Source organism: Peromyscus eremicus, chromosome 1 (assembly GCF_949786415.1).
Source record: "Peromyscus eremicus chromosome 1, PerEre_H2_v1, whole genome shotgun sequence".
Classification (NCBI taxonomy): domain Eukaryota; kingdom Metazoa; phylum Chordata; class Mammalia; order Rodentia; family Cricetidae; genus Peromyscus; species Peromyscus eremicus.
In genome coordinates this window covers 151237274-151259896 of record NC_081416.1, presented here as the reverse complement: position 1 = coordinate 151259896, position 22623 = coordinate 151237274, and the positions used below count along the sequence as shown (strand labels likewise).

At 51.3% G+C, this 22623-nt stretch overlaps 1 protein-coding gene across 1 annotated transcript in view; it reads left to right on the top strand.

The window, feature by feature from the left end:
* Positions 1-22623, top strand: part of Abcc6 (ATP binding cassette subfamily C member 6) — a 62561-nt gene that overhangs the window by 38264 nt on the left and 1674 nt on the right. Inside the window, exons 23-31 of the mRNA XM_059276537.1 lie at positions 1610-1920; positions 2556-2755; positions 4955-5081; positions 6242-6343; positions 7391-7537; positions 8137-8295; positions 8379-8545; positions 10265-10459; positions 10772-14663. Coding sequence (XP_059132520.1) covers positions 1610-1920; positions 2556-2755; positions 4955-5081; positions 6242-6343; positions 7391-7537; positions 8137-8295; positions 8379-8545; positions 10265-10459; positions 10772-10880 — 1517 coding nt within the window. The 3' untranslated portion in view covers positions 10881-14663. The remainder of the gene's footprint in view (positions 1-1609; positions 1921-2555; positions 2756-4954; positions 5082-6241; positions 6344-7390; positions 7538-8136; positions 8296-8378; positions 8546-10264; positions 10460-10771; positions 14664-22623) is intronic.

Below are 22623 nucleotides of genomic sequence, written 5' to 3'. Positions count from 1 at the left end.
ACTTAGTGAGGTACTATCTCAAAATAAGTTAGAACAGACTGGGGAGAAGGTTCGGTGTAAAGGCACCTGTCACCAAACCTGTTGACTTGAGTTTAACTCTTGGGAGCCGTGTGGTAAGAGAGATCAGACTCCCACGGGCTGTCTTCTGACTTCTACAGACATGCTATGGCATGGACACACACACTTACTTAGAGTACTTTCTTTACTTTAAAGATGTAATTTTTAAGTAAAAGGGGGGAATCTGAGGATGTAGCTTAGTGTAGAATGCTTGCCTAGCATGTGTGAGGCTGGGTTCAGCACTGCAAACAAAAAGCACCGTCAGCATGATTCACTACGACTATCAGCCACATCAGCAAGATGCCATGAGCCTCCCTGACCTTAGGGACCCCGGTAGTTTGTAGACCTGGCTGCCTTAGCTGGGAAAAGCTGATTGAACGCAGATGGTTACTTAATCCACTAGAGTGAGCCGTCAGTCAGCCAAGCTGGAATGAACTTGAACTCCCATTTGGGTGGCACACATCTGCATGTTGGCTACCTCAGGCTAGCCTGGGGTGGTGGCACACCCCTGAAGTCTCAGCACTCCAGAGGTGGAGGCAGGGGAATCAGGAGTTCAAAGTTATCATCTGCTACATTACAAGTTCAAGTCTAGCTTGGGCTACATGAGGCCCCCCACCTCATCTCAAAAGAAACAAAACATATCTGTGAACTGGACAGTCTCTAGAGTCACAGAAACATATTTTCCCACAATATCTTAAACCCAGTGACAGGAACTGGTTCCTAAAGGAGGCTGGGGGAGACCACCTGGCTTGCCCCAGGCCACCCCGATATCCCCAATACACGGCACTTTGCTCTAGCTCAGGCACCATCCACCAGGGAAGGTTCTGTCTGGCCCTTTACAAGTTAGGCGGCCATCATGAGCCAATCACAATGGGCCCCATCGCTGGTGTGCTCTGACTGGCTAGCTGAGTCATGTGACTGCCTACACTATACTGTGGGACTATGATTGACAGTAGTGTCCCCTTGGCAGTCAGTACCTCTCCTTGCCATGTCCTCCCCCATTTGTGGTGGCTTCTGCACCCCTCGTTCCCTCTAGCTGTGACTCTAGTCTCTGTGTCTGCGGATCTGCCTCCTGTCTGTGCCCAGTTCTTAGAAGGATACAGGTGTAGTCCTCACCCAAAATCTAGAATATTCTTTTGTTGTTGTTGTTGTTGTTACTTTTATTTTTGGAGACAGGGTTTCTCTGTGTAGTTTTGGTGCCTGTCCTGGATCTCGCTCTGTAGATCAGGCTGGCCTCGAACTCACAGAGATCCGCCTGGTTTTGCATCCCGAGTGCTGGGATTAAAGGCATGCGCCACGGTTCGCCCATATTCTTTTATTGTACCCATGAAACTCGTATTTCTAAATAAGGTTTTATTTGGAGGTTGGGGTGGGCATGAGTTTGGGGAGACACTCTTCACACACACACACACACACACACACACACACACACACACACACACCCCGCCAGCAGTGGGTCTATCACATCCTACGATGGCCACCGGTGGTCACCGGGTGCTGGGAGACCTGCCGCAGCCCTGCAGCAGGCTCCACTCCAACTCCCCCTCTGCAGCCATCGGCCTCTTTGCTTCCATGGCTGCGGTGTTCCTGGGTGGCGCCCGGGCCTCAGGCCTGCTTTTCCGGAGCCTCCTGTGGGATGTAGCTCGCTCTCCCATCGGCTTCTTCGAGAGCACACCTGTCGGGAGACTGCTGAACCGCTTCTCCAAGGAGACGGACACGGTGGACGTGGACATCCCGGACAAGCTGAGGTCCCTGCTGACCTATGCCTTTGGCCTCCTGGAGGTCGGCCTGGCGGTGTCGATGGCCACGCCTCTGGCCATTGTGCCCATCTTGCCGCTCGTGCTCCTCTACGCTGGGTTTCAGGTATGGGGAGGTCAGAGCCCAGGTCGAGCCGAGGTCTCCTCTCTCAGTCCCCCGCCTCTGGGCAAGGCTTGGTGGGAGAGGGTCTGCAGCTGGGCATGGAATGGGGAGGCTAGAAGCCCCGCCCCACCCTGTAGAACCCACACCTGTCTGTCTTCTCTCAGTCACTCCCTAGAGGTCTTCATGTCTAACTTCCGGCCTCACGTCTGCAGTGCCCCTCCTCCGCTTTGTACACTGCAAGGCGCAGTACTGCGGGAGGCAGATTATATTGTGTTAAGATGTCTGCTTTCCTTTGCCAGGGCCAGAGGCCCTCTGAAGTTGGCCTAACGCCAAGATCAGAACCTGAGCCAGGAGGCCGGCTCCAGAGCTTTGCTGCCTGAGTGGGCGCCATAGCCTTGGCAGTCTGGGCGGCACAGAACACTGCCTGCCGGTTGCTGAGACGCTCAGAGCAGCTCAGCCAGACCTCAGTTTACACACGCTTTTGCCAGGGGCCAAGTGGACTCACCTCAGTTGACCTCTGCTCTGCCTCACCACCAAGCTGGCGGGCTGAGCAGGCTGACAGCAGAGGACACTTGCTGCGCCTTGTTCTCTGAGTGCTCCCTCTTTGTCTCTGTCCCTCCTCCCCTCTCCCACCACAGAGCCTCTATGTGGCCACCTCTTGCCAGCTGAGACGCCTGGAGTCCGCCAGCTACTCAGCTGTGTGTTCCCATATGGCTGAGACCTTCCAGGGCAGTCTGGTGGTCAGGGCCTTCCGGGCCCAGAGACCCTTCACGGCGCAGCATGACGCCCTTATGGATGAGAACCAGAGGGTCAGTTTCCCACGACTGGTGGTTGACAGGTAGGAAGAGCCTGGGACCAGAGTAGACCTGGCACTCCCCTCCCACTAAGAGCTGAGCTGAGCACAGTCCTGCAAGCTGGGGACAGTCTGAGGCTGAGTCCCACTGAGAGCATCTGGACGCACAGAACAGCCAGAGTCCCTGACATCCAGTGGATTGAAGGTACAGAGAGAAGTATGGTTGCCAGACCATAGTACCAACCTCTGTTTCCTTGGCGACAAGGCAACTGGTGTCAAGCATCCTTAATCTCCCTTAGGGACTAAGCAAGAGCAAGACGTGGGTTCAACTTCCTGCTCTGCCATTTTCAAGCTGTTAGACCCTGGACAAGTTACATGACCTCTCTGAGCCTCAATTTTTTCAACTGCTGTCATAGTCAAGGTGGCTTTACGGGTTAAATAGGGAGTACTTGTAACATGCTTATACTGTGCTTGGCACTGCTCCAGCCCTTCTTGAGCCTCAGTTTCCCCAGCTGTCAAATGGAAACAGTATCTTCTCCCTTGCAGCAGGAGGACCAGGCATCACATGTGAGGCTCCCAGTGACGTGATCGGTACTTGTTCAGTCTAGGTCCCGAGCTCCTTGAGCATGCCGGGCTCCGAATGCATGCTCACTATCTGTTAGATGAATGAACGGACAAATGGGTGAAAGGTGGAACGGGACTCCGTGACAGGGGTATGCTAATCTGTCCATTCAGAATGTGTTAGTTGAGCACATACTTCATGCTGAATGGACTGCAGCTAGAGCCAGGAATGAAAAAACAAGGTTCCTGTCCCCACAGAACCCAGGATTCCTAATGGTGACAACAGTTGGTGACATTAAATGATTTGGCTGGCAAGAGAAGCATGGGGAAGGAGGCCGGGGGTGAGAGAAAGGAGAAACACAGTCAGGGCAGACTCCCAGAGAACGCGGGAGCTAACTGCATGTGGAGATGAGAGCGAGGCCACACGAGGAGGCAGGCCAGGGCTGGGAGCTGGCTCCATCAGTAAAGAGCTCGCCTTTCAAGTAAGAGGATGTGGGTTCGATCATTAGAACTCACTTTACAAAAAATCCAGGCATGGTGGCATGAGTTTGTCCTCTCAGCGCTTGGGAAACGGGCCTTGGAATGGAGGCATGTGGGTTCCCAAGCCTCACTGGGCAGCCAGCCTAACTCTCTTGACAATTTCTAGGCTAATGAGAGGCCCTGTCTTAAAATAAGGTAGAGCTGGGCAGTGGTGGTGCACGCCTTTAATCCCAGCATTTGGGAGGCAGAGACAGGAAGATCTCTGAGTTAGAGGCCAGCCTGTTTTACAGAGAGAGTTCCAGGACAGCCAAGGCTGCACAGAGAAACCCTGTTTCAAAAATCACACATACACACACACACACACAAAAAAAAAAAAAAGAAAGAAAGAAAAGAAAACAATGTGGATGACACCTGAGGAATGATGTTGGGTGATATTCAATCACAATGTGAACCTGAGTTTGCATTTGCATTAATTAAACAAAATTAACCTTGTGCCAGGAGGCTGAGTTATCGACTAGTTGACAGACAGTGACCAAAGAGCATCACAGGGCATCTGGAAGAGATAGAGAGACACCGGAAGTAGGGAGGGATTTGGAGTGGTGAGGCTTTTTTTGTTTGGCCAAGTGGAAGGATGCTCTCTTTGGGAGAAAAGTTTTGCTAGTTGCTATTCAACCTCTGAGCTAGCAGATTTTCACCCCAGCCTTTGAATCTCAAGTTTTATTTATAAATAGAATGATAGAGATTTAGTTAAAGCTACCTTTAGCAGAGGCAGAGCCCAGGCCTGCGGGAACAGATTTCCCACCAGGCTGCGGCCTGAGTGCCCGGGCCACTGACATAGAAGCAGGTAAGTAACTACGGAGTCTCAATTGCTGGCTGAAGTAGCAGTAGATTAAGGTGCAGCCAGAGATAAAACAATAAATGACAGTTGAGATTGTCCTCTGGCTTGCCCACACATGTGTACATGTAGCCACATACCCACCAGGGAGGGGACAGGCTAGAAAATACACATCTCCAAAACAGGAAGCTCTGTTGAACACCCAGCATGTTCCAGGCCCTCGTCTGGGTCATTAGGCAAGACAGAATTGTGTTACCTCTCCTCTTGCAGTTAGGTCCCATTGTGGGGCCCCCGCTGGGTGCTGAGCATTTACCATGACCAGAGAAGTGGGTCCTGCTGGTCCTGCTGAGCCCTGCTTCCCTTTACAGGTGGTTGGCTGCCAACCTGGAGCTCTTGGGGAATGGCCTGGTGTTCGTGGCCACTATGTGCGCTGTGCTGAGCAAGGCTCACCTGAGTGCCGGCCTCGTGGGCTTCTCAGTCTCCGCTGCCCTCCAGGTACTCCAGCACCCCACCCCTGGCTGGAGGTGCGGCAGAACAGAAACAGATGGACTCCTGCTGGAGTATTTCCAAGGGCTCTGAGTCTCCACTGCCCAGCACTGGGGAAGTGCGGTTCACTGGGAACCTTGTGTGACCTCAAGCACGTGGCTCAAGACCCTCTGTGTGCCCATCCAAGTAATGGGCCAGCACTCTGGCACTTCTGATTAGCTGAGACAGGCGAAGAATGCTAAGAGCAGGTTTCCAGTGGAATGTTTGTTGTTAGCACTTGATAATAATAATGCAGTATTGGGTTAGAATATCTGTGTCCACAAACACACACACACTCACACACACTCTCTCACACATACAAACAAACTCTTACATACTCTCTCTTACATACATACACACACACTCTCTCTTACACATTCTCTCCTCTCTCTCATATACATACTCTTACACACACATACATATACTCTCTTACACACACACTCTCACATACATTCTCTCTCTTACACCATCTTATACTATATCTTGCACACTTATACACACTCTCTTACACACACACTCTCCTCTCTTATATACACTATCTTACACTGTATCTTGCACACTCTTACACACGCACACACACTGTCTCATCCACACAGCAGCATCAGTTGAAGAAGGTTCTTCATACATTGCTGATCATCTCCTTTGGGGTCCGAGCTCTGGGCAGAACCAGAAGCAGCAGGAAAGGCCATGGGGGGTGTGGCAGGCGGGCACAGATGGAGAGGGTGAGCCAGAAGAGGGAGAGAAAGGAAAGCAGGGCCCCGTGGAACTGCTCCTGGGTCCTGGCAAGGCACTTGGAGGCACTGTGGGATGGGAACCAGGGGAGGCCTAGCCCCTCTGTGGAAGCTGCCTGAATGGAACCCACAGAGCCAGGTCTCTGTGTGTCCTGGAAAGGCCAGGCACCCTCTCTGGCCCTGCCTCTCTGTTTTGGGCCAGTAGGTTTGGGAGAGCGCCACCCGCTTGCTCTATTCGCTGTCTTACTGGCCGAAGCCAAGTCCCACCCCTGAGGGCCCAGGTCCTCAACGTCCCTGCCCCTACAGATCCCCTCTTTCTTTGCCTTCCCTGGCATGTGGCTGGGGAGGAGGCCTGATGAGAACCCCGAGGAGCCCATCTGAGGTGTCTTCTCAAACCAGGTGACACAGACCCTGCAGTGGGTGGTCCGCAGCTGGACGGATCTGGAGAACAGCATGGTGGCGGTGGAGCGCACGCAGGACTACGCTCACATCCCCAAAGAGGTGATAGTAGGGAGATGGAATGGGGGACGGTGGGTCCAGGGTGACGCCCGCCCATTCCTTTCCCACAGAGCAGCGTCCCTGTGGGCTGGAGTCACAGCTGGGGTCACAGCGAGAGTGAAGAGCGAAAAGCTCTGCTCGCTTGCTGGAGCAGGGCAGGCCACTCCTCTGATGCCAAGAAACAGTGACAGTGTCACCCTGCAGTGGCAGGAAGGGCACTCCCTCGGCCTAGGGATGACACTAAAGTGACAGCTGTGCTCCAGCCACGCAGCAGGGCGCGGGACACAGACTGCCACCCAGGCCAATGGTGCTAGAGTGACATATGAGCATACAGCAAGCCAGGGACAGAGCAGCACATGGCTGCCATGTGCCCAGGACAGACCGGTGGCACATGGCACTTTAGGAGTAGAGCAGCAGTGCCACAGGAACAGAGCAGCGAGGTGAATGGCATGGCATCAAGCTGGGTGCAGCAGCTCACAACTAAACCTCAGCACTCAGGAAGTTGAGGCAGGAGGATTACTGCTAGGTGGAAGCCATCCTGGTCTGTGTAGTGAGTTTAAGGCTAGTCTGAGCTACATAGTGAGAAGGTACTCTGGGTAGAAAATTTGAAGTTACCCTGGGTTACATAGTAGGTTAGGGGCTAGCCTGGGCTACATAGTAACTTAGAAGCCAATCTTGGCTATATAAAGCAGGCAGGAGCCTAGCCTGAGCTACATGAAAAGGTAGAGGCTATTCTGGACTACATAGAGAGTTGGAGTATAGCCTGGGATAAATAGTGATTTGGAGGCCAGCCTGGTCTAAATAGTGAGTTGGAGGCTAGTCTGGGTTACAGGAAAGTTAGAAGCTAGCCTTGGCTATGTAGCATGTTAGAGGCTAGCCTGGACTGAGACCTTGTCCTAGATCAATGAAACGCTGCTAGAATGACCTGGAGCAATTCCCAAATGAAGAGTGTAGTGTGTTGTGTGGGAAGCTGAGGTCTGAGGGGCAGGCACCCATGAAGGGCTTGAGGACAGCTCCTCTGACCTGTGCCCAACCTGCTCCCTGACCCAGGCTCCCTGGAGGCTGACCACCTGTGCAGCCCGACCTCTTTGGCCTAGCGGGGGACAGATTGAGTTCCGGAACTTTGGGCTCAGATACCGACCAGAGCTGCCGCTGGCTGTGCGAGGCGTGACCCTGAAGATCCATGCAGGAGAGAAGGTAAATAGCCCTCCCACTGCATTGTGTGGGCACCAGTCCCCACGTCCGAGACCCTGCCCAGCTTTCTTAGCTTCCATCTCCCAGGCCCTGATCTGCCTCTGGGGGTGGCTTCCTGTAAACCTTGACGTCCCTGAAGGAGGGGCATGTTGGGCTGCCTGGAAGGATGGCTAAGGAACAGAGGATGAAGTGTGGGAAGGATGAGACTGGGTGCGGGTGAATTAAAGAAAAGATGGGTGGACTGATCAGTGGGTAGAAGAGAGAATAAGGGCTGGAAGGAGAAGGCACAGGTGGGACAGGATGTAGAAGAGGATTCTGGGAACTGGGAGGGCTCACCAGGAGGAATGGGAAGTGATGGAGGTGGCTAGGACATAGAGGAAAGGCAGGGGCAGAAATGTCGGGAGGAGGAGGAGCTAGAGCGAGCGCAGATGGAAGGTGGAATGGAAGGATGAGCAGTTGTGTTGAAGGGGCATGCTCGGTGGTGGGTCAGCAGAGACAAGTCTTGTGCAGGAAAAAAAAAAATCTTTCAAATAGGTATCCATGAACCCCAGGGCTGGGGCAGACCTGCTTGGTGTGGGCCTCACTCTTTTGTTACCTGGCAGGTGGGCATCGTGGGCAGGACAGGGGCCGGGAAGTCCTCCCTGGCTTGGGGCCTGCTGCGGCTTCAGGAGGCCGCTGAGGGTGATATCTGGATCGACGGAGTCCCCATCGCCCACGTGGGACTGCACACGCTGCGGTCCCGAATCACCATCATCCCTCAGGTGAGGCCTAGGACCATGGGGAAGAGGAGGCCGAGGAGCAAGCTATGGCATGGCCCTGTCTGACCCAGTGTCCCTCTGGCCAGGACCCTGTCCTGTTCCCAGGCTCTCTGCGCATGAACCTGGACCTGCTTCAGGAGCACACAGATGAAGGCATTTGGGCGGCGCTGGAGACGGTGCAGCTCAAGGCCTTTGTGGCCAGCCTGCCCGGCCAGCTGCAGTACGAGTGTGCAGGCCAGGGAGATGACCTGAGGTATGGCCATCCGCCAGTGGCAGGGTCAGAGCGAGGCGGGCAAGGGCAGGGACAGTCTGGGCTCTGAGCATCTGATACTCTGAGTGTACTCTCTCAACCCCCGTCTACTAATACAGGTCCCAATCCTTCCCTGCAGTCCCAAGCCACAGGATCTGTCTCTGTGCCGTGTTCCTTTTCCCATGGCAAAGCCCAGCCTAGACTCTGTCCCACTCAGTATTTATTTTGCTACAAAAATACCATGCTTGATGTTTGACACTGATCTCAGATTCACTGCGGCTAAGTGATAGTGTGTGTTCTTTCCCTAAAATGTGTGTGTGTGTGTGTGTGTGTGTGTGTGTGTGTGTGTGTGTGTGTGTGTGTGTGTAGGCCAGGTCCACCTTGGGCGTCCTCCTCCATCACTCTCCACCTTATTTTTTGAGACAGGGTCTCTCACTGAGCCTGTAGCTCACTGATTCTCCTAGGCCGGTTGGCCAGTAGGCTCCCAGGGATCCTCTTGTCTCTGCCTTCCCGGAGCTGGGATTACAGATCCATGCCATTGCGCCCAGCTTTTAGGAGGGTTCCGGGGATCTGAACTCAGGCCCTTGTGATTGCCCAGCAGGCATTTTCCCGACTGAGCCATCTCTCCAGTAACGCCTTTTGCTAAAGTATTTTAAGGATGAAACACACGTAACATAAACAGGGGCTGGGGAGATGCGTCATGCTTTTTTTTCAGTGCACGGCATTAACTAGGGCCTTGTGCTTGCTGAGGAAGTGCTCCAGCGCCGCTGTCCAGTCCCTGGCCTTTCCTGAATGAGTAGCTTAGCAGTGCGAAGCACGGTGGTGCACAGCTGGTCCTGGAGGTGCGGGCTTGGGATCCCAGCACTCACGAGGCTGCAACAAGAAGAGTTCAAGGTTGAGGGCAGCCTGGGCTACACAGTGAGACACTGTCTCAAAAAAACCAAAACCAAGTAAGACTGTGTTCCACACCTTTAATCCCAGGATTCAGGAGGCAGAGGCAGGCATATCTCTGTGAGCGTGAGGCCTGGTCTACATAGTGAGTTCCAGACCAGCCAGGGCTACATAGTAAGACCCTATTTCAAACAAATAAAACAAAAAAGGGACAATAGCCACCTTCTGTGGCTGGTATCTACTTAAATACTCATCATGGGGCTGGGGAGATAGATGCTCCATGGACAAGTATGAGGACGAGAGTTTGGATCCCCTGAACCCATGCAAATGCTAGGTGGGCTTAGCCTATAATATCAGTGCTCAGAAGGCAGAGACAGGAGATTCCTAGGACAAGCTGGCTAGCCAGGGGAGCTAAGACAGCCCAGGCAGGGTTTAGGGAGACACTCCACTTCTGTTGCTAAGGTGGAGAGTAACTGAGGATGTCACCTGATGCCAGCCTCTGGCCTCCACACACATGTGCACACACATGCACCTGCAGATGTGTGTCCCCACAAGTGCCCACATGTCCCCACAATGCACATGCAGAAAAAAAAAGAGAACAGACTTTTCACAGGTAGAGAAACCAAGGCACAGAAGGCGTGAATGACTTGTCCACAGTCAACCTACACCAAGACAGCAGAACCGGAATTGTCCCAAACCCTGCAGACTTTGGCCCTCGTGGTGGGGACAACACACACAGACAGTGTCAGCAGCTGTCCCCAGGGCCTGATGTAGACAGGCCTACTCTAACTGATGACACCTACCTAGCCTAACCATACAGCTCATTCACAGCGTGGGTCAGAAACAGCTCCTCTGCCTGGCACGTGCTCTTCTCCGGAAAACCCAGATCCTCATCCTGGATGAGGCCACCGCCTCCGTGGACCCAGGGACGGAGATGCAGATGCAGGCAGCCCTTGAGCGCTGGTTTGCTCAGTGCACAGTGCTGCTCATTGCTCACCGCCTGCGCTCTGTGATGGAGTGTGCCAGGTAAGGCGTCCCTCCTGACAGTGACGCACAGGGCCTGGGAGGCACAGGAAGGTGTACAGTGTGTTGTTCATCTGCAAGTGTCCTGAGATGGACCACAAAGGGCCCACTGTCCCGGGTGAGAGGGGCATGACCAAGTCCCCAGGGAAAGGCACTGGGCCTTTGTGTGTGTGTGTGCGTCCAGGAAGCTGGGAGGGTCAGGAAACAGCTTGGAAAGTCAAGACTTCTGGGGAGTGAATTCAAAACAGAGATGGGTTCTCAGCTGACGAGGGCCTCAGCTACTGTCACAAGAACTGCTCCTTGTCCTCTTTGCAGGATTCTGGTCATGGATGAGGGGCAGGTGGCCGAGAGCGGCAGTCCAGCCCAGCTGCTGGCCCAGCAAGGCCTGTTTTACAGGCTAGCCCAGGAATCAGGCCTTGCCTGAGCGGGACTCTTGACAGCCTCTTGGAGACAGCCCTAGTGCCTGCAGTGGCTGGGAATGCCAGAGACCCAGGGGCCACTGGGGCTCTGCAGGATGTCCAATCTTGACTCCTCTCTAGGAGAAAGATGGCAGAGAAAGTGACAGAAGATTGGAATACCAGACCCAGAAGAACCCAGCATGCCCAGGTTGGCCTGAGCAAGGCCATGGTCACTCTGCAGCCAAAGTGGACAGTGACTCTCAGCTCAAGCTCTACTTCAAGGCCACACCCACCTCAGGCTGGACGCCCAGGACCTGGGTGATGGTGTGCACATTTCCCTAACTCCTTATTTTGATGTCATTGTAGATTCCACACAGTTTTAAGGAACCACACAGAAAACCTGTGGACCCTCTGCCCTTTTTGTTCCGGAGGTGACACCTTGTCCAACCCTAGGACAAGATCAAGCGGCACACTGACACATTGTGACTCCAACAGTCTCTTCACATTTCCTCTGTTGCCTGTGTGTCTGTGTATGGGTCCAGTGCTTTTTCGTACTGTTTTTTGAGAAAGAATTTCACATAGCCCAGGCTGGCCTTGAGCTCTATTTATAGCTGAGGATGGCCTTGAACTTGTGATGCTCCTGCCTCCCCTCCCAAGTGCTGGGATTACAGGCCTGTGTCATCACACCCCCTTTGTGGGTCCCAAACCAAATGCTTTATGCGTGCTTGATAAGCACTCTAGTAACTGCATTACATCCCCAGCTCTGGATCCAGTTCTACACCTATTTAAAATTGTTACGGTGAAGAGTCTCTCACTATGTAGAGGCCTCAAACTCAAGATCCTCCTGTCTCCATTTCCAGAGTGCTGGAAGGACAGGTATGTGTCACCACACTCACCTTGACTCTTCACAGTTATCTAGCAACATTACTGCCACTGTTGGCTGTGGGCCAGGGCTGGTGAGTCCTGTGCATGATAGTGGTTGAGCAATATCCTTGGTTTCTGCTCAGAGATGCCCTTCTATAGCAGTGGCAAAGCTATTACCGCACACTGCCATGGTCCCCCGGGGCTGCATCACTGATTAACTCTGCCCTAGTACCACCCATGACTCACTGATACATGGGCAATGACTATGTTGGGTCAGGAGAGGAGAGGACTCCTACCTGCTTCTAGGATACAGGGCTTGTTCTTCCCAGTACCCTGAGGCTTCTCTGATGGGCCGCCTTGATACAGGGTTTGGGGGGTTTCCTTTCAGCCCAGAGCGATTCCCCTTTGCTAGTACAGCCTGCATCTCCTTCTGAGGCTTTCCACATGGCAAGGAACCAGTCTCATCACCAGGGCTACTTTTGTTGTGCAATAGAAGAAACTGAAGCCGAAAAGTGGGGACACGGGGTACCCAGTGGCCAAGTGACAACTTACCCCAGGGCTTCTCACCCCCCAGGCTGAGTGGTCCTGTGGGCAGTTCTGTTCTGGAGGAACCAGAGATGGGCCACACAGCTGTCTGGCCTGGGACATAGGCTGCTGTGTGTCTGGGGATGCTGGAGAGACTCTGTGGGGGGCCTGCCTTGGTCTGGGAATAGAGCCTGGGTCACAGGGTGGCCATCACATGGGAACACCTGGCAGGCTGGCAGGGTGATCCAACCCATCAATCCCTCAGCCAAGGTCACCTGCCAGCAGGGTCCAGCCTGTGGGAGGAACAGGAATCAGCTCCAGCAGGCCACAGGCCACATCTTCAGCCTCTCGCTGTCCCTGTGGGCCTTTTGCTTTTCTGTAGTGTTGAAGACGGAGCCCATGCCTGGCCAACGCTGTCCCTGATCCATCTGCCCCCCTGCCTGACACTGGAGGTGTCTCAGCTGTACCAGAGTCTTTTTCCTCACTGCAGATACAGCTGTGTACCACGCATGGCTGTGAATGCAGGCGACTCAGGGCAGGCAGGTGCTGCCATTCGGCCCCCATCCCTCCTGTGTCCCTTAGTGGATGTATATGACAGCCACTGAATCCCTTTGACAGAAGAGAAAACCAAGGCCTGGGCATTTTAGTGCCAATCTCTGCCCAGCTTCCCAGCCAGCAGGCCTCCCCACCTCCTCAGCATATGCCCAGAACTGACTTCCAGCCTAGACCCCCACCTCAAGGGCAGAGGCTAAGGGCAAGCTTCCTTCCCTCGAAGCTGTAGGTCTGTCTACCATGTGGTTCCAGAGCCTTGCCCAGTACACAGCATGGTTACTCAATGCATGCTGACTGGGTGAGCCAGGGACAGGAAGGAGGGCTAGTGAATGCAACACATCCATTGGCAAGTGGTCTCGGTCCAGGCCCTGTACCACGTGGTTTTTCTGAATTGTTGCATACTCATTAACCCCCGCCAGTGCCGTGTGATGACCTCTGTGGTACCAATGCGGGATCTGCAGTACCTCAAGGGTTAGGTTCAAGAGGCCCTGGTGACAACAGACCTATGTTTTGTCCCATCTGAGAACCCTGGCTCTGTGTGGGAGCTGTGTGAGGCACTCTAGAGGAGGAAACGGCCTGGAATGAACACAGATAGCAGAGGCCAGTGAAACAGACCTGGGAGAGGACACAGGAGGGCTGTGACAGAGTTATACCACAGACTCGTGTGGGGTCAGTATGGCAGCTGGGCAGATGACAGACTGTGTGGCTGAGTGATGTCAAGGACAGAAGTTGGGAGTCCTGAGGAAGAGCTAGCCCCTTCTCTCCTCATCTGAGAATTTGGTTGCTGCTGCCCCCAACTGCTTCTTCACAGAGTTCTGGGGTGGAAAATATAGGCATTGGTCTCATTGAGGCCAAGTAGATCAGCCAACAGCTAGCTGTCCTTCCCACCCCCACCCCACACCCAACCAAGACCAGCAGATTAAACTGGACCCCGGTGCCCATCCCAGTTGTCTCCTCAGTGAGCACTCTGAGGCCTGGTATTGGAACTCAGAAACACACCCCACATGTCTGTGAACAGGGTCAACCCTGTAGGTCCACAGGTTCACCTTGTGTAGTCCGTGATGGTATTGAGCTGGTGGGCAATAGTGAGCACAGCAGAGCCTTCATACTGCATCTGGATGATGGAATGAATGAGGTCAACTCTCTCTAGGTCCACAGCTGCGGTAGCCCATCCAACACTAGAACGTTTGTCTTGCTCGGTAGAGCCCAGGCCAGGCACACGAGTTGGCACTGCCTGATGCTAGAAAGGGAGGAAAGCACAAGGACAGGGGCTCGAACCACTCTGATCTTGAACCGGGTCTTGGGTGGGAGAAAGCTAGCAGACAGTTTGGGAGGCTTTGGGCAGGGGAACAAATCCATTCCTCATAGCCATGCCCATGGCAGACATTACTAATCGATCACACTACCCTTCCTGGTGAGCAGAAAATGAGCTTAGAATCATTCCCAGCACAAAGTTCAGAGGTGATATTCGAAGAATCAGCCCAGTATGGTACAGATGACAAAGGATAGCAAAAGTGCCTTAGTATCCATGCGTCTCGCTGAACTGAAGGGGCTGCAGCATTGGCTGGGCTCAGATGTGTGCCTGGCCTTGGCCAATGCGATGCTGGTAGAGGCCTGATGAGAGAATGAACTCTGAGCATGCTCATTCTTATACATCTCCCATCACCATGACAACATGCCTTGGCCAGTCTTCTGGGGTGGAAAATATAGGCATTGGTCTCATTGAAGCCAAGTAGATCAGCCAACAGCTAGCTGTCCTTCCCACCCCCACCCCACACCCAACCAAGATCAGCAGCCCAGCCGCTGGCTGACCACCCCAGCATGGGAGCAGAATGGAGGCTGGTTGCCCTGGCGATGGATAGCTAAAGGTATCACAGAGGCAAGAGGGCAGTTTGTGGCTGTGTTCAGGCATCTTTGTGTGCTATCTCACGAAGACATGCGTGACCACTGCTTTAATATTGAATCCATGTGCACCTCTTTACTTCTCTTTCCATGTGTGCTACTGTAGCAGTACATCAGTATGGACTGATGCTCATGAACATCCATGCATTATGAGCATGTGCTAGTAAATACACGGACACACAAGTACTAGGACATCACTGGGCACGGCCTGACTTCTGTACTGCTATCTCCATTCCGGTTGTACTGCTATAATAATATCCTCTTGTGTGCTGCTTTCAATCTACGACCACTCTGTCAAGTAGCTCTGTGTGCAGTGCCTTGGGATTACAACTGCTATTGATGCTGGACCAACATTTCCATTTTCAATGTGTAGTTGTCCAGAATGGACACTGATCTACCCTTAACTCATGGCAGTTCTGTTCAGGCATGTGCAGAGCAGGACATGTGTATCTATCTGCTTTGTTGTAAATCACATCAGTTTACGCCACAGTAGTATTACATCCGTGGTTGAAAACAGGCCGTTGTGTAGGGCTTTAGTACAAATGTGTGTTCAATGCCCCACTAGTCATTCATGTGCAGTGATGTTCTAGTATGTCTGTGTGCTCTTGTCTAGCATGTCCTTGAGTGCGGATGCTGTGTGTTCATTAGTCCTGCTGTACTATTATACTTGTGTATGTTTCTGTAACAGTACATCTGTGTACTGCTGTACAATAACACCCATATGAGCTGCGTTATGAGAGCATTCTTGATCATTCAATTAATATTGAATCCTTGCATGCTCCTTTATATACATTTCTATGTGTGCTGCTGTAATTGTGCACCCATGGCGTGGGACTGCTGCTCACAGACATCCACATGTTCTGATGTGCTAGTAAATGTGTGGACACGCCAATAACAGGACAGCAGTGAGCTACACGCCAACAACAGGACAGCAGTGAGCTCTCCTCTACTTCCATGTCCAGGTCACTGCTGTGATAATATTCTCAATGGGGCTGCTGTTTAGGGATTCTATGATGCATTCTGTTACAGTGCATCTGTAAGCAGTGTAATAGCAGCACAACCCTCCTTGCTGCTGGACCAATACTTCCATTTACACCTTGTCCTTGTTTGTCTCAGTGCAGTGCTCTGCTCCTCAAAACATGTGAACTGGTGTTCTCGTCTGGGTCTGTACAAGAACATGTTTGCCGAATTGTAAGAGCACACCAGTATATGTGGCAGTAGTAGTATGTGGGTTTTTACAAAGACAAAAGCACCTCAGTCACATGTGTGTGCCGAGCTCTACTAGTACACTTATGTGTCGTGATGCCCGTGTGTCCTGTCTAGTACACCTTAAGTGCTGATACCATGCCTCCGTGAGTCCTGATGTAGTTATCCAGTACACGTGTCTACAGCCTACACCTGTGTGCAGCCATACTCAGACATCCATTTGTGCTGCTTTACAAGGACGTGTGTCAACTCCTATAATAGTGAAGCCATGTGCACTTCTTTACTCCTATCTCCAGGTGTGTGCTGTAGTGATACCCTCGTGTGGTCTGTTGTTCATGGGCATTCATGTACTCAGGTGTGAACACACAGACACACCAGTGACATGACAGCCACTGCTGTACTTCTGCACAGCGACTTCCGTATCCACGTGCCTTGCTATGGCATCGTCCTCGTATGCACTGCCTTTAGGAAGTCTACGATGACTTCTGTTACAGTGCCACTGTTGTGTTCAGTGCATGATTAATACAACCGTATTTGATGCTGTGCAGTCACTTACGTTTGTACTGAGCACTTGCACAACCAGGTCCCCCACTCTACTTCTAAAACTGTGTGCACTTCTGTTTTAAGTCGGAAGCATGCAGAGCAGCACACCTGTTCTACTGTAAATGCCATCGTTTTACACATGGTAGTAATATGTCTGCAAAGACACTATGGTGTAGTGCTTTAGAAATAGATGCATTGCCGGATGGTGGTGGCGGTGGTGGCGGCGGCGGCGGCGGCGGCGGCGGCGGCGCACGCCTTTAATCCTTTTACCACGATTCCTACTGTCTGCGTTTGCCTGTAATTGGACATCCACGTGTGCTGCTTTATGAGAATATTCGTTGTTGCACGAATCCTAATTGGTTTTAATAAAAACCTGGAGCCAGATACTGGGGTAAATACTGAAAGGACAGCGAGACAAAGGAACAAACCACAACCACTTCTCAACTCACCAGCTCCACAAATCCTCTGACTGAAATCCTCTGAGTCCTCAGCCAAAAAGTGCTTGAGTTCCTGTCTCCTCAAGCCTTGTATGCCTTTCTCTACCCAGCCATATCACTTCCTTCCTAGTACTGGGATTAATGGCGTGTGTGCTTCCCAAATACTGGTAGCAAAGGCGTGAGATCTCAAGTGCTGGGATTAAAGGCATATGACTCTCATGTACTGGGGTTAAAGGTGTGTGCCATCATTTGGCCTCTGTGTTTATTCTAGTGGCTGGCTCTGTCCTTTGATCCTCAGGTAAGCTTTATTTGATACACAGTATATCACCACATGCATGATCATTCCTACAATTTAAAATTCATGTACGCCACTTTACTTGTGTTTTTGTGTGCATGGCTGTACTAGTACTAGTTCCAACCCATGTGTTCTGATGTGTTAGTAAATACATTTATACACTGATCCTGGGACATTGGTGTGCATTTGTCTGCTTCTGCACTAGTTCAGTGCCCAAGCGCTGTGCTCTGAGAACATTGCCACGCATGCTGCTTTATAGTGAGTTTATGATCACTTTTGTTACAGCGCAGCTGGGCATGCTGCATTACCAGTGAAACGGTTCTTGCTGGATGCTGCTTTCATTTGCACTATGGTCTTGTATGTCATGGTGCACTGCTTTATTGCTAAAAACGTGTGTGCCGCCATTCTACTTGATTGGAGTTCAGAACTAAACAAGTACATCCATCTGCTCTGCTGTCGATACACATCAGTGTGTGCTGCAGTAGTAGTCCATGGATTTTGCAGAGACGCCACTGTGGAGTGTTTTAGTAATGCATGTGTCTGCAGTCTCTACAAGAGCATTCACATGCAGCAATGGACTAATGTATCTTCTATGCTCCTGTCTAGTGTTTTTGTGAGTGCTGATTTCACGCATCCCTGAGTCCTGCTGTTGTATGGCATGTGGGCACACTTCTGTAATAGCACATCTGTGTATGGCTGTGCTTGTCCACCCCGGTGCACTGCTCCAACCCCTAAAATCGTTTGTGCTGCCGTTGTAGTTCACACAGTGCAGAGCTGCACATCTGTCTGTTCTGCTGTCAGTATACATCAGTTTAGGCAGCAGCAGTGGTAAACTGGTTGTTCTAAACAGGCCACTGTGTGGTGCTTTAGTAATATATGCACCTAGACATCCTGATACCAGGACATCAGCATCAGGACACACAACATCTGCTGTGCTCACGCACTAGAACTTCGGTGTCCAGTTGCACTGCTGTGATAATATCCCATGTGTGCTGCCCGCTTGTGAATCCGTGGTCACTTGTGGTTCAGCACATCTGTGTGTGGTGTTCGGTAGCACAACTGCCCTTGCAGCTGCACCTTTATTTCCACTTGCATTGTGTACTTGTCCGTCTGGGTGCACCGCTGCTCTAGTTCAGACATGTGCAGAGCTGTGCATGTCTGCTTTGTTGTAAATACACGAGGTGACACTGCAGCAGTAGTACACTGGTATTTGCAAAGGCGCCATTGTATAGCGTGTTAGTGAGAGATGCACGTACAGTGTGCTACCGGCCACTAACGTACAGTGATGTGATAGCACATCCTTTGGGCGCCTGCCTAGTGCTTCCGTGTAGTAGTCGAACCGTGTGCTTTTCTGTGTTAGCACATCTGTGCACAGCTGTGCCATTATTCCATGTGTGCTGCTGGAGAACACAAGTGACCACTGCTGTGACACTAAGTCCGTGTGTACTCCTTACTTGTATTTCCACGAATGCTGCTTTACAGACAACCGTGTGCTCTGATTACTAGTAAATACATGGACACATGTAGACAAATTTCTAAATGGTCTTAATAAATAAAAAACACAGAGCCAGAAATTTGGGTTAACGCTCGAGAGAAAGACTGGAGGAATAGGACAAACCACGAGCTAATGTCACCTCACCAACTCCGCAGCTTTCAAAGAGAGTGACTTCCTGTCTACCCAGGCTTATATGCCTTGCTGTTCTGCCATCTGATTTGCTCTCTGTCTAGCTACATCACTTCCTCTTCCTGGCCAGCTCTGTCACTTCTTGTCTGTACAGGCCTCCAGAACTCTATGGTTGATACTGGGATTAAAGGCGTGTGTCATCACGCTTGGCTCTGTTCCCTAGTGTGGCCTTGAACACACAGAGATCCTGCCTGCTAAGTGATAGAATTAAGGGTGTGTGCTACCTCTGTCTGACTTCTTTGTTTACTTAAAATGGCTTGCTATTTCCTCTGATCTCCAGGCAAGCACAAATTTTTATCTATCTATCTATCTATCTATCTATCTATCTATCAAAGTGCAAATAAAATATCACATTTTAGCACAAATAAAATGTCACCACAGACACACTGCTATTAGATCGTCTGTGCGCGTTGCTCTGCTTCTGAACTACTGCTCCAATGTCCATGTGCTGCAGTGACGTCCCACGCATGCTGTTTTCTAGGACCTTTGTGATCATTTCTGTTGCATTCCGTCTGTGAGCCTCCCATCAGGAATACAATGGCTCTTGTGGGTGTGCAGTTACTTCTGTTTGCACTGTGCACCTCTTCACCCCGTGCACTGCTCTCTGCCTGAGGACATGTGCGCTGCTCTTCCAGTGCAAGCATGCGCGGAGCTGTAAAGTGCGTCCGTCAGCTTCGCTGTGAATGCACACCAGCTTGTAGCTTACTGTAGTAGTGTACTCTTTTGTATATGTGTAGGGCTTTAGTAACAGAAGTGCGTGCAGCACTCTGCTAGTACATTCGCGGGTAGTGATGTACTCATACATCCTGGGTGCTCCTGTTTTGTACTTCCATGAGCACTGAAGGTGTACATCCATAAGTCCTGCAGTGGACTCCATCTGTGTGTCTCTGTAACAGTACATCTGTGTAGGGCTGTCCTGAGACATCCATGTGTGCTGCTTTAGAGAACGCGTGTGACCAATCCTGTGATGTCGAATCCATGTGTGCTCCTGAACTAGTGCCCCATGTTTACTACTTTTCATGGAAGCCCATTTGTTCTGATGTGCTAGTGAATACATGACATGCAGATAGCAGGACATCCGTTTGCATTGTTTCTGGACAGGTCCTTCAGTGTCCAGGTGGACTGCTATAATAATACTCTCATGTACACTGCTGTGTAGCAAACCTATGGTCCCTTCTGGTACAGTACATCTGTGTATGGTGTGTTCTAATACATTCTCTTTGCCGTACCATTAATTCCACTTGCACTGTGTACTTGTCCATCCTGGTATACTGTTCTACTCCTAAAAATGCATTTGCTGCTGTTCAAATTCAGCATGTGCAGAACCATACAAAATACATCCAGCTGCTGTAAATGCACTGTTGACGCTGCCATAGCCATCCATCGGTATTTGCAACTGCACCATTGTGTGGTGCTCTAGGAATAGATGAGCTTGTACCGCTCTACTAGTACATTCATGTGCAGGGATGTACTAGTGTGGTGGTTCTCAGCCTTCCTGGTGCTGCGACCCTTTAACACGGTTCCTCATGTCATGGTGACCTCCAACCCTAAAATTATCTCATTGCTATTTCATAATTGTTATTTTGCTACTGCTGTGGATCATAATAGCTGTGTTTTCTGATGGTCTTAGGCGACCCCTATGAAAGGTTTGTTCGATTCCCCCCCCCCAAAAGGGGTCATGACCCACAGGTTGAGGACAGCTGTACTAGAGTATCTGTGTGCTCCTGGCTAGTACTTCCATGAACGTGGATGTCTTATACTCATTAGTCCTGCCGTAGTATTACATTTCACATGTTTCTATAATAATCCATCTGTGTACATCTGTACTTGAATATCAGTGATTGCTGATTTACTAGAACACATATCATTCATACTCTGCAGATTGTCTGGGGGAGATTCTCTGTCATTCCTGCAGAATCTGCTTGGGGGAGGTGTCTTAATTAAAGTTACTATTGCTGTGAGGAAACACCATGACCAAGGCAACTTGGGCAGGAAAATGTTTATTCAGCTCACACTTCCACATCACTGTTCATCATTGGAGGAAGTCAGGACAGGCACTCAAACAGGGCAGGAACCTGGAGGCAGGAGCTGATGTAGGCCTGGCAGTGGAATGTGGTGGTTTGAATAAAAATGGCCCCCATAGGCCCTTAGGGAGTAGCATTATTGGGAGGTGTGGCCTTGTTGGAGTAGGTGTGAACTTGTTGGAGGAAGTGTTCACTGGGGGACAGGCTTTGAGGTCTCAGATGCTCAAGCCATGCCTGCTGTGACAATCCCTTCCTGAGGCCTGCAGATCCAGATGTAGAACTCTCAGCTCCTTCTCCAGCATCATGTCTGACTGCATGCGCCATGCTTCCTGCCATGTTGATAATGGACTAAATCTCTGAACTGTAGCCAGCCCCAATGAAATGTTTTCCTTTGTAAGAGTTGTCATGGTCATGGTGTCTCTTCACAGCAATAGAAACCTTAACTAGGACACACAGTCACAGTCAAACAAACAGTGTCATAGTCAGCCACACAGTCACATCCACACAATATCATGGTCATACAATCACACAGTACTGTAGACACACAGTCACAGCCACACAGTACCATAGACACACAGTCACAGCCACACAGTACCATAGACACACAGTCACAGCCACACAGTACCATAAACACACAGTCACAGCCACATAGTACCATAGACACACAGTCACAACCACACAGCACCACAGACACACAGTCACACAGTGAACATGTCATGTAGCCACACACTTACAGTCATACAGGACACTTTCACAATCACAAGGTCACATAGTGTACAATCGTGCAGCCACACAGCCACCTGCACACTCGTACTTCCAGTCCACAGCTTCATGTGTGTGTGATGATGAGATCACACTTCCTATTAACACTGAAGCTTCTCTCTTAGGGTAAATACGCTCTGTGACTTCTGCACCGTGATGAAGGCATGTCCTTGTTGTTAGGTGATGTATGACTGCAGTGGGCTAGCAAATGCTGCACTCATGCTTCATCATTGTCCCTGCTACTATGGTGGTGATCCCGACAGTCACCGCTGTTATTCATGGGTGGGTGCTCCAGGCGCCTCACACAGGGTCTCCATTCAGTAATCTGCTTGTGTCTCATAATCATTAGCGGTGGCTCTGTCTGCCTTGCCCTCATGGCTCTGTCTGCCTTGTCCTCATGGCTCTGTCTGCCTTGTCCTCATGGCTCTGTCTGCCTTGTCCTCATGGCTCTGTCTGCCTTGCCCTCATGGCTCTGTCTGCCTTGTCCTCATGGCTCTGTCTGCCTTGTCCTCATGGCTCTGTCTGCCTTGCCGTCATGGCTCTGTCTGCCTTGCCCTCATGGCTCTGTCTGCCCTGCCCTCATGGCTCTGTCTGCCTTGTCCTCATGGCTCTGTCTGCCCTGTCCTCATGGCTCTGTCTGCCTTGTCCTCATGGCTCTGTCTGCCTTGTCCTCATGGCTCTGTCTGCCTTGTTCTCATGGCTGTGTCTGCCTTTCCCTCATGGCTCTGTCTGCCTTGCCCTTGTGATACTGCCTCTCTTGTTTTGCATGCATTGTCTTGCTCTGCATGGCACTGCCATGCCCTGTGTGCCACCCTTTTGCACTGTGTGACATCTTGTGTGCTGAGAACCCACTTGACTCATGGTTCACATCCGTGGAGTCAACGGGGTTTTCTGGAATTCTGACCACAGCCTGATGAGTTGCCAGCTGTGTTTTCTGCCAACAACAACAACAACCAAGGGTGGGAATGAGTCACA